The sequence below is a fragment of the Cynoglossus semilaevis genome, chromosome 10 (genome assembly GCF_000523025.1).
Source record: "Cynoglossus semilaevis isolate Cse_v1.0 chromosome 10, Cse_v1.0, whole genome shotgun sequence".
Lineage (NCBI taxonomy): Eukaryota > Metazoa > Chordata > Actinopteri > Pleuronectiformes > Cynoglossidae > Cynoglossus > Cynoglossus semilaevis.
The window spans coordinates 15997849-16010545 of NC_024316.1; the positions used below are offsets into that span (position 1 = coordinate 15997849).

Here is a 12697-nt window from a genome sequence, read left to right on the forward strand (position 1 = left end):
TTTGATTTATCCAGACTAATTAAATGAAAACAAATATATTGGACCAAACAGGAGCTACTTGGATTTTAATTACACCTTATAAAATGTTAAAAGGGTTTTCTTGTGACATCACTTTCAGCCGACAGTTTTTTTTTTGTTTGTTTTTATCCATTTTTCTTGGCTTTTTAAGAACCAAGTGATAGAAGAAGACTGAATGAGAGGGCGGATGTGAACTAACTGACTAACAAACGTCCTGTCAACAGAAATGAAGAGAATATTCACGGCACTACAGTATTTGTGGTCATAACTTTGCATAGATTTACTCCATTAAGGTCCCTCCTCCCCCTCCCACCGGCAGACCCCCTGTCCTTTGAGGAAATAACGGTAAGTCACACAGAGCAGGAGAAAATATCGCTCCACTTTAGCCATTCTCAGACATAAACCCTCCAGAGATGAGCAGGGCTGAAACAGAAGGACGGAGGAGATAAAAAAAAGGAAGTGGAAAGGGGGAGGAGAGTATGTGTGTATGTGTGTGTGTGTTTGGAGTGGGGTCGGGGGGGCTACAAGAAGGGAATTGCATGGACCACTTATACGCCCTGCCACCCTGCATCACTGGGCAGCCAATGATGAATGAATAGGAGGGTAACACAAAAAGAGATATGACTCAGGCACGGAGCAGGATCATTAGCCGAGGAAGAGCAGCCATTTGGGGGAGCGTTACTGTGGCACTTGTGTCTCTAAGAGTATGTTTATATGTTAAATTGTATCTACTTCACTGAGGCTTCATTTGTCAAACAGCTCAGTAGCAAATCTTCAGGGAGCGATTGCTAAACGCGTTTCCATTTCCAGGCAGCATTAAGGCCCATGTAGGAAGCACAACCGCACGCCTGCGTCCGTTTGCCGTGTCCACACGCCGGCTATTTCCTCAGTCTCATCACGACGTCGGATCATCTCTTACTCAAACTCAGAATCATGCTGCCACTGTTTACCAAAGACAAATCTGGTAATATATTTGCATATTGTAGCAGCAGCAGTGCACTCTGCAGCACGCAGATAAAAACGGACAATAAATCTGGGTAAACAAAAAGGCTGGAACAAAGACAGCGCCGGCCGATCGGAGGAGCTGCGATAAAAGAGAGGGCGTATGTTTCAAGGACCTGCAAAAAACCGAGGCTCCACACGTTCACACGCCCCTTTAAAACGCAACATAACAAATGGTTAATGTTACATTTACACCATAGGGTCTCAAAGCCCCTTACTCTGATACCATTTAATGACCTGCCTGATTATTAAAATCCCGTGCAGCTGGTGAATACTGGTGCAAACTTTGAACACTTTCAGAATTGTTGGTATAGTCTGGCAAATTGTTTTTAAAAAAAATCTAAACTTTGTGTCCTTGGCTTAAAGCTTCATATTGTGTTTGCTTCTGAGTTGAACATTTACAGTGTCATAAAAAAATTCTGTTAAACGTGAAAAAGTGAGCCACTTGACCCTCATCACTCTGGTAACTAGGTGGTGCTGGTATGCAGTATTATACTCTGTACTCTAATGTGTGTTTTATCTTTAACTGTGCTGGGAGTCTGGGAGTTTTTTCTTCTTCCTGTAACTGATGTGAGTGACTAACCACCGTGAACCGTTTCAGTGATGAAGAATTCCTCTCAGTCTCTGTGGCCTCATGGTCACAGGAGACATCACTTTTCCCCTCGTTCAAAAACTGCCCTTCAACGGACGTGTGACTCACAAGAGAGGGTAGAATGTCATCAGCTGCATCAGTGAAGAGCAGCCACATCCCTGAGTCACACACACACACACACACACACATACACACACATACACACAGACGCGCTTGCGGTCAGACTTGTTTGTTCCTTCCAGTTTGGACAAAACCATTTCAGACATTTAACCACCCAGACTGACATTATTATTATCATCATGCTAAAGGACAAACTGAACGACGCACTGACCTGATTGGACGGCTTCATAATGGACATTTAACTGCCCAGACTGACATTCTTATTATCGTCATGTTGTCAGGACAAACTGAACGATGCACTGACCTGATTGGACGGCTTCATAATGTCAGTCATTATATTTACAAACACAGTTAAATCAAGCTCAGGTTCAGAGTTTGACCGGGTCATTACAACGTTTTAATTCTTGCTACTACAGAAGCCACGCTAGCTGTTAGCAAGTTAGCCATTTACAGGCAATAGACCTGCATAACAACTCTGTTATTTGTAGTTGTTTGTAGATGAAAAAAAAAAGAAAAGGTTTTTTTTTTTTGGGGACAATGCTTACATAAAGTTCAAATACCGGATAGGTAAGAATCTGGGGTCTCGGAAGGGATTAAAAATGATTTACATTATTTCCTATGGGAAGAAATGGTTTAGGATCTCGACCAATTAGGTCCTTGAACAGCCTTCTGGAACGAATTGTGTACAAAGTCCCGGTGTCCGCTGTGTCATATACGTTTTATTATTGTTATACTTGTATTTGCTGGTGTTGTTTTCTATATGTTGCAGTGTGGTTGATGCTATGTTGCTAATTAGCCTGAGAAGCCGAGAAGTCACTGAACATATACCGTAATAGTGCGATGTACTGTAGTAGCTGGTGTTTACTAGCATAGTCAAACCGATGTATAGTATGTCTTGTACAATTTGACATGTTTACTAGGATTGTAATAAAAGGGAAGAACCGTTGCCAAGAGTGGTTAATGTCAACCTGTTAAGTCTACACTGAGAAACAGCAGCAGCAGCAGCAGCAGCAATGACAGTCACACCTGACCAGTGACAACGTTATTCAACAGACACCTCGTCAGGATCCCGCCAAAATACACACTTGTGATCACCACATTCACACTCAATACCGTCGGTGTGTCCCCCCTGACCCGCAGAGCTATAAGCGCTCGCTAACGTTTGTCCAGTCTGGAGCCGTGGCGTGCCAAAGCGCTGTAAGGAGGGTCACACAGGTCAGCAGACGGGTGACTGGCTGTCAGGAAGGGTCTGAACTTTATTCATCATTTGTGCGAGTGGACACACTGTGCGTGTGTGTGTGTGTGTGTATTTGCCAAACACACATGCCTGAGTATGCATGTGTGTTTACCCGTCAGCCCGGCGGTGGCGCCTGTCAGCCCAAGTGTTAAATCAATGTGTACTACAGATCCCCTCCCCGAGCCCCCAACCCAAACAGATGGACTCTGGGGTAGTCTTTAACGGAGAAGACTGCAGTGTGAACAGCGTTCAGTCACAGTTTTGCTTGACGAGCTCAGATATTGTCAAAATAAACCAGAGACTAGTGGAAGGTCCAACGCATTACAATCTCCGTAGGAATGAGAATGAAACTGACGTGGTGGATGGAGGGATGTTCTGGTGACGACACGGGCCGCTGAGTTCTGGAGTGGTTGAATTTTTTTGATAGGAGTTGCAGTACTGTAGGTGAGGAGTCGTATGACCACAGACAAGAATAGCTTTGGTTTCAGGGGGAAAGGAAGGTGAAGGTGAAACCATTTCTTTAAACACATTTTAAAGTCAAGATAATGATCATGCAGATTATTAGACTGACTCCTCAGGTCTCTCGGCTCCTTCTCAGCATTGAGGACAGAATATGAAAACCCTATTTACACATGTAGATTCCAAACAAGTACATTCCCCCGCAAGATGATTTACATACGAGAGAGAGAGCGAGAGAACACCAGTTGGACAACATTCCTCATGGAAGATTGACTCTCGTAGGGTGGCACAGGTAGTACCATGACTGCAAAAAATAAAAAATGAAATAAACAAACAGCAGTGTGTGTTTCTCTGTTTGTTTTGGTGAGAGAACACAGCTGGAGGAGAGAAGAAGAAGAAGAAGAAAAAGAAGGAAGAGAAGAAAAGACGAAGATGCACCATCTTGAAACCTTATGTCACAGAGTGAAAACGTTTCAAAGACGAGATAAACGACTGTCGTACCGACTGTGTTCATCAGACGATAATTGATGGGATTTTAACCCAGCTGTGTGACTTTCCTCTGATCAGATCAAAAGTGTGTTTGAAAATTTCCCTAAGCACACATCTGACGTAGCGAGAGAGAGTTTTATCTCAGACTAATTGACCACAGTTGCAGCTGTTTGTTTAAGCAGAGCTTTTCACCGTGATCTCATTGCTGGGAGAGGCAACACTGCGAAGAATGTGAAATTTCTGCCTGAACAAGCACCTGTTGGTAACAACATACCGCTGCGACTCCAGCGACGAACACACACACACAAACACACAAGTACTCTGAATGTACTGCACGTGAAGTGGACGCAACCCCGCAGAGACACTGTGTCAAAAAACTCCTCAGCAAATTAAGAAATAAACCGTCTCACTATTTGTTTGCAGTCATTATGTAATCAAACAAACTCTTGGAGTAATGCGTCATACTGTGAGTATTTGAACTGCATTTCTAATTGCCCTTCTTGAAGCTGTTTGCTGTGGTGAGCAATAAAAAAAGAGAGACAGGGGCCAAAGGTGACGGAGCCAGAACTGATGTCAGTCGTCACCGTGCCAACATCAACGCTACAGAACAACTGTGAAGGCAAACAAAGGTACTGATGAAGACAGGAAATACCAGCACATGTGCTGGAGTCACGCAGCTGTAGCGCTTAAGAGAGCACGAGGGTCAAAGGGCAAAAGGATCTCCAGCCCAAATATGGACAAAACTGTGAAAACAATGTTAGAAAAACCCTTCAGGAAACTGCTCTGGTATAAAGAACACACGATTCAAGAGTTGAATTTATTTGCAGCAAAGAAATGTAGAAAAATGACGTTATGAAAATGTGAACTTTTAGATCCTGTTTTTTGTTGACAGGTGTCAGTGTCTGTAGGAACTCCACTGACGGCGTCACTAACACACAGGGCGACTAAAGGAAAACACTCTCCTGCTGACTTTAAACAGTGAGTAATGTGCATGTGATCTCCTGAGTCTATTTGCTCAAAGACCTCAGCGTCTCGGCGGCAGGTTGGCTGCCATAAAAGCCCGGGGCAAACGTGTCTCTCTGCTGAGTGATCAGGCTTTTGAAGTAAATTTCTTTTTTAAAAAAGCACCTGATCACCAAACACATTTTCAAGGCGTTCGAGACAGTTCACAATCTGTGTCCTGGGATTGGTTTAGTGGGAGAAAATAAGAAGAGTGAGACTGAGCTGAATACTGACGAGGCCGGCTGTCAAAACAAATCCAATCAGGGGTCAATGAGCACAGCGACAACGATGTAACTAAGGACGGTGTGTCACAAACGCTGTAAGCAGGACGTCTTCCCGTTGTCCTCGACTTTCCAGGGAGATCAGGCCCTGGGGCAGAAACGGCAGCTTGGGATGTGTCGGCCGACTTAACAGGGATAAGATTGGAGCCGATCAATAACCTGTTAGGAAGGCTAAGGAGCAAGGCAAGCTAAATTGGCTAGGCTGAGATCCCTGCATCCATGAATTCCAATGAGGAGACACAGGGATCCAGGTCTCCACTGAGCGTGACAGCTCGCCATGGAGGGTGGAGAGGGAACACATGGTGCATTCATAACACAGTAGGAAAATGGCTGCCTAACACACACGGCAGATGAGCCTTTAAAATGATGTTGAAGACGTTTGGCTGAGCAAACAGAGCGACTCGTCAACAGGCTTCATCACGTGGTAGAGAAGGTGGGTTTTCTGGGCAGCAAACTGAACATTTTATCCCTTAAAAGAACAATGATATTTGGTTTGAAAAAGAAAATCAAGAAAGTGGAGAAAGAACAAAACCTGGATCTGAATCAAGACTATGACGTAAAAAAAAAATTGGATTTATGGTGCGATCGGTTTCGTGGATATGCTCGTCCTCGCTTCTGAGCATGAGCAAATATCTAAAGTATTACAGTCAGGAGACAGGACATGTGTATTACAGCGGGTTTTCAGATTTATTACCCAAAGTGTAAAGGATGAGTTACACAAGTTTACAGACAGGTCGTCTGTCTCTGTCAGATATTTGGAGTTGCAGTTTCAAATCCTGAGATATATGGACGAAGGGATCCAAGAAAGTAAAACCCTGCTACGCCTACACCTGACTCCACTGTAAAAGAAGGATGGAGACTGTTTTTGTTTTCAGTTACCCCCCCCCCCCAGCTCTCTGTTGTCTGTGTCCTTTGCTCATTTTCAGATCTATCTTTCGACAGAGATCCTTCTTAGGGAAAAGGTCTGAGGCAGAGACGTGCCAGCTGCCTCCTCGCTCTGTTGCTGTTATTGCTTCTGCAGCATCACCGCAGGGATGCTCCACACACACAAACAAAGTCCCCAAATAGACACCACGGAGGGCAGTGAGCGTGCATCTGGAGGAAGCTCGGTTCAATCAACTCCAAGATAATCCGCCCCATCACTTTATCCACATCTGCACCTGTGAATTGATTCATGAAACATTCATTTTCATCACTTTCTCTTACAGCCCAGTCCCTGTCTGCACATCAGGTGATGGACGCTGTCCGTCCAAAACCCCATGTTGTGTGGTAGTAACACAAACCAGACAGGCTGCTGTGCAGGAACAAAGTGGTTGGTGCAGTAAAGCCAACCAGTAATACCAGGACCTTTCAAGTGCCAAGACAAGACTCAATCTCCAATTGATAAAACAAACAACATTATTAAAAAAAAGAAAAAATATATCATTTATATTCTGCAGTTCAGGGGCTTCTCCACATAGCATTTATATTCTGACATATTCTGCAGTTCAGGGGCTTCTCCACTTAGGCTAAATAACTGCGATTTCATACATACTAATCAAAACTAATCCTGATTTAATTTTTGGAGCTGCAGCAGTTAACGCACGAGTTTGAACTTTGTTAAAAAGTGATGAACCAGGAACCAGGATAAGTTGTGTTCTCCCCGCGCAGCATCATCTGTCAAGACAGAGGAGACGCTGGGCTCCGTTCTGTACATGCACTGTTTAGATGCTGACCTCATCTTTAACTCTGAGGAGATAAACAGCTGCAGGAGCAACCTGCTGTTTGCAGGAGAGACCAATTAGGAGTCAAGCTGGAGACAGGAGGTGAAATCCAGATCTGTGTGTGTGGGAGAACGAGACCATTCATTTCCACCAGAGACACTGGTGCTGCTGCTGCTTCTGATGCTGATGCTGATGCCGACGCTGCAGTGAGACGACTCAGCGATTACACAGAAGCTGTCTTAGTGAATCAGCACTGATCAGCAAACACACGCTGATTTTTTTAAACGCTCCTGTGAAGACGAGACTTGTTTAAAACACTGCCTGAGAGTCTGACCTCTCAGTGACTGCAGTGCGGCTCTACAGGACCATGCACCATGTTAGCATGAAGAGAATAAAAACGCAGCACGTCACTGAACATCTGGGAGAACTTTCGGGAGCACTGCCAACAGGCCGCCGGTTCCAAAACTGTAAAAATGATGCAGGAAATGTTCCAGGAAGGTTTGCATCAGAGCAGCTTTCATTCATCCCTTTTATACACGTGTGGAGCAACTGGTGCAGTAGGCAAATCTGTTCAAGAACGGCAGGACAGAAGGAGGCCAGAGTGAGACGCTGTTAGGAGGAGGAAGAGCACGAGGAGGGAGGGGAACGGCTCGGCTCTGAAGACGGCTGCTCCGGGAAGAGCAGTAGAGATGAAAAAGAGCCACGGGGGGCAATAGGGGCTGAAAGGGGGGGGAGGGCGGTCTTTGTATTCAAAGCGACCACTACAGTCTGGGGATCTCAGTACGCTCATCAGCGCACGCCGCCGTCCGTCACTGCTGACGGGCTGGAGGAGCGGCGGTCAGGAACGTGTGACAGCCGGTGGTAAACGGCTGTCTGTTACATCACATGTACAGGCGACGTTACACACGAGCTCGAAGTACACACCCACAAATATGCAGTAGTGGGAGCACAGGGTATCCACAGCACGTGCGTGAAACAAACGGACCAATGACAACGAAGACTGTTCCCTGATTTATGTTTTTTTTTTTTTTAATCGGCTTAAACTGACTGTGGTGAAACATTGACTTTAACTCTGACATTTTGAAGACTTGGCATCTTGTCTGTTTGGTGTGAGTGTGTGTTCACCGTACAGAAGCCTGACAGACACAAAATCACTTTTAGCATCGGGAGAGGAGGAGGACAAGAGAGGAGAGGCAGAGATCGAGCCGGCAACTCTCAGCTGGTGCAGGGCAGCCTTGCTACAGAAGGGGGGGGGGGTATATGAAGGCAGGCTGTGCCCGTATTGCTCTGCTGTGGTGCTGAAGGCAGTGTTAACTGTGGTGAAGCAGCAGCAGAGACAGAAGAAAGAAATTGGGATTTTCTTTTTATAGTTCGCAGAGAAGCAAACATAGATTCTAGAAGGTTTCTGTCATCAAATAGAGTGAGAAGAGAATTACATTTGGCTCGTCCTTTCATCTGTATCATCCCATTAGTGAATAGTGGCGTAATGTTACAGTCGCCAAGTTGTGGTAATTGGCTAAGTATTCACATCCACAGTGAGTGGACTTCAAATATTTCATTCCAGGGATCATGTCATCATAATTTCCCAAAGGGAACTCCCGAGGGATTCATAAAGTTCTATCAATCATAGATGTCAATAATTAACACACAGTTAACGAATCACAACATCTTCAAACCTCGTCGTCATTATCAATAGTTCTTATCTCATACTTCGATCGGAAAATAAATGGCTTCTGTTCAGACTGTGGTTGTCCATCACTGCATCACGTGCTCTCCTCTGGGACCTGAGAGCTAAACCGTGCGTTCACTAAACTCCGCAAAGTGTGTAAAGCGAGCAGCTCCATTACTGCCCACTGACCGGACTCTGAGTCGGAACAGGTCCTTGGTTCACAACACTAGAACTCTGTCAGGGTAAACTGCATATTTGACTCCTGACAGAACAGGGGGAGCGGGGGGGCGGGGGTTACTGTGACTGTACTGATGTACTGTCAACTTCACCACTGCTTCATGTTTGCTGTGAGGTTCACCTTTAGAATCGTTTGGCTCGTTTGACACACTAAGACTGGGAGGGTTTTCAAACGTGAAGAAATTCTTATGGGTCACGTTTTCAAGACAAAACCTATTTCCACCACTAGGGGGGATACTTTTATGAGGCCTGAGTTAGGCTGGGGGACATGAAAAGTAAAGTATAGAGAGGCGGCTTTGACAGGTTAATGTTTTACCACTAAAAAAGTACACAGAAGTATTTCACAGAAAAGGCTCAGAACCCCGGCCCCCCCGTAGGGTTTGTCCCGTCTTAGGAGTCGGCCTGTTTGCTGTATGTCCACAGCAGTGAGCTGGGACTTGATACGAACATCAGACGTGGAGCGGACATTAATGATTAATGAAACATAAATTAATCATGGGGACCGGGGGGGGGGGGGGGGGAGGTAAACACACAACAAGGCCTCAGAGATGAGGTTCTGTTTTGAAGCAGCCTGCAGATAAACAGGTGTAGAGTGAGCGGCACTACTGACAATACAATACTACAATAATATCCAGTACTGTCTTACAGTTCATGTGTGTGTGTATATATATATATATATATATATGCACTAAACATAAAGACGTAGCCGTACCAGTCTGACCCTACCAAGTGGACAGAAGACGCAGGTGCAGGTGTCACTTCCTGTCATGGTGCAGATCAGCGCGACATCCTGGGGCATCTTAATGATACAGGTCTAATTAATTTGATTAGACTTGGACTCGGCTCAGTGCTGCAAGTTAGACTGATACTGTCTAAACAGTGGGAGGCGACCATTAGCACAACCCTGCTAAGTGTTTTCAAAGTGCCAGACTCAGCTGTTCCTCTATCAGATTCATCAGTTATTCTCTCTCTCTCTCTCTCTGTTTTTCTTATTCTCACACACACACATAAACACACGTGCCTGTGCTCGGAGACCCACACAACTGCTAACGTTTGTTTGTGAGCTTGAAAATCAGTTAAGTACAGACACACAAGTTTAATCAATAAGCTTTTAGCAGAGCTTACAGACACGGAATTATAATGAATGTGAATGTGTGTGTTTGTGTGTGTGTGTGTTTGTCCGTGGTGCAGGAGATGGCAACGTGAGTGTGGCTACTGTACAGGACACAGACTGAGAGCCCAGAGAGAGAAACCCCTCTGCATGAGTGGAAAGGAGATTATGGGCTGTGAGATCAGACACAGCGCTTGCTTCCATTCATGGTTTATGTTGTAGTGCATGCACATCTGGGCACAGTGAACAAAGCAGCTCCACCACAGCGGGGGATCCTGGTTGGCAGAATTCTACTGCAGCTGTACAGCTTCACATGGATGAAGGGGAGAGGAGTCGAAAAAAAAAAAACTGAATTTGTTTTTGCACCAAATGTGTCACAGACACAGACAGGTTTTTAGAAGAGAACAAACAAAGTTAATTAAATGGAATAGTGTATAATAATGTAGAGTTACAAGTTACAAATCTACTGGGTAGCAATGAGAAAAAAACCTGAATATGTTCATTGGTACAGTGGATTAAAAAAAATACTACAACGTATAGGATTACATTTATTAGGACCTAGTGTTTACCTAGTAAGACTAGTATGTGGTGACATCACATTAATATGGACCAGAATCTCCAGTGATCCTTCGTTTTTGAGTCTAAGCTGAAAAGTTACGGGCAAATCTGAAAACAAGAATTTAGATCTAACCCTGTCCTGCCAACGTGTACCACTGATGTGGCCCACAAGAGTATGTATGTAGTGAACATATTATAGGACTCAAACCTGAACCGTACACTCAATTCCAACAGCAGTAGGGATTCAGCCACCAGGTTGACCTCACATGGACAATGGACAATTGTAAGAAACCCAACCTTAGGCCTGGATCAGTACCAGAACCGTTTCAGAACATTTGGCACATAAACAAACAACACGACACATTTTCGATGCATGTTTCTCCATATATTTTGGAAATGTGTCAAGAATAACTGTGGTAAAAGTGAAAAGACTAACTTCCCCCAGAACACTGTTGTGATGCCCCCACCTCTTACCCCATGGGACCCACAGAAAATTTCGTTAATTTTCTCTCCTTTTTTTCCCCACTTTTAAGAACCTCCATATTAGTTATTTTTAAAAATCCGTTAATAGGCTAAATTAATTCACATTTCAAGTGATACCGAAAACGTACCGAATCGTGATGTCAATAACGATGCACGTTCCAGCTTCTGCCTACAGTTACACCCCTAACCAACCCAACCCACCAACTCTACCAGTGCACTCCATGGTGCAAACAGTAAATTAGAATTATTGCACGCACGGCTGAGTGACGAGGTCACGTCAACGCGGACCAGAATCTGCGATGAACCCCGTGCTGACGATGTGCATTAGAATGAGGCGGCCTGTTGGTGCATGTAAATAAGGAACATAAATATTACAGCACTCACGTCAACAACACCTGACCCCGACTGCCTCCCAGCACCAGCAGGCGCAGCCGTGGGGGCTGAGCATCTCATTTATGCCCGGCACGTCTGGCACCTGTCCTTTAAAGCTCTCCAGGTTACACACAAACAGAAAGAGAGACACTCACCTGGTTTTACGGTCTTCAGTCGGATGGGCTCTTGGAAGTGTCGGATGACCGCCAGTGTGTCCCTGTTGGTGAGTCCGCTCACCGGAGTGCCGTTCACCTCCAGCAGCACGTCCCCGCCGCTGGGAAACCTCCCGCTGAGACAAACCAACGCCTCGGAAACTATGTGTCCGAGGTGCGGGAACTCTCCCAGCTCCGCGCCGCCCCGCACCTCCACCACGGTGATCAGCTCCCCGGTTCCCCCCCACGACACGGCGCACTCCTGCACTTTGGTGGACCAGTGTTTCTTCTTCTTCAGAGTCTTCGACATGGTCGGCGGCTCTTGTAAACCAGAAAGCAAGTTCCTAAGAACGACTGTCCTTCCGCGGGCAAACTGATCCTAAGACTCAGTGACGCACGGTGAAATCATCACAGGTTACGGGGGGCAGTTTTTAGAGATGCTTCCTCGTCTCGTACTCCATGGTGGGGTTCTCGCTATTTCAGGTGGAAGTCGCTGTGTTGACGCCTGATCCTCCCATTCATCACCTGTCTGTGGTGATGCCAGATGAGCTGCGTCAGTGTCGCATTAAAGTGCTGCTTCTGAAGATGCTGATGCGTCTCGGTTCTCCAGCAGTAGACACATACACAGCCACAGCCGCAGCAGCTCCGTCTACGCCGCCGACCGTCGACTGCTCACCGGAGTGCCGTTCACCTCCAGCAGCACGTCCCCGCCGCTGGGAAACCTCCCGCTGAGACAAACCAACGCCTCGGAAACTATGTGTCCGAGGTGCGGGAACTCTCCCAGCTCCGCGCCGCCCCGCACCTCCACCACGGTGATCAGCTCCCCGGTTCCCCCCCACGACACGGCGCACTCCTGCACTTTGGTGGACCAGTGTTTCTTCTTCTTCAGAGTCTTCGACATGGTCGGCGGCTCTTGTAAACCAGAAAGCAAGTTCCTAAGAACGACTGTCCTTCCGCGGGCAAACTGATCCTAAGACTCAGTGACGCACGGTGAAATCATCACAGGTTACGGGGGGCAGTTTTTAGAGATGCTTCCTCGTCTCGTACTCCATGGTGGGGTTCTCGCTATTTCAGGTGGAAGTCGCTGTGTTGACGCCTGATCCTCCCATTCATCACCTGTCTGTGGTGATGCCAGATGAGCTGCGTCAGTGTCGCATTAAAGTGCTGCTTCTGAAGATGCTGATGCGTCTCGGTTCTCCAGCAGTAGACACA

The 12697-nt window shown here is 46.1% G+C and overlaps 1 protein-coding gene across 1 annotated transcript in view; it reads right to left on the minus strand.

The window, feature by feature from the left end:
• magi3a (membrane associated guanylate kinase, WW and PDZ domain containing 3a) overlaps window positions 1–12146 on the minus strand; it is a 98983-nt gene extending 86837 nt beyond the window's left edge. Inside the window, 1 exon segment of the mRNA XM_017035702.2 lies at window positions 11489–12146. Coding sequence (XP_016891191.2) covers window positions 11489–11795 — 307 coding nt within the window. The 5' untranslated portion in view covers window positions 11796–12146.
• Between the last annotated feature and the right edge of the window lie 551 nt (window positions 12147–12697).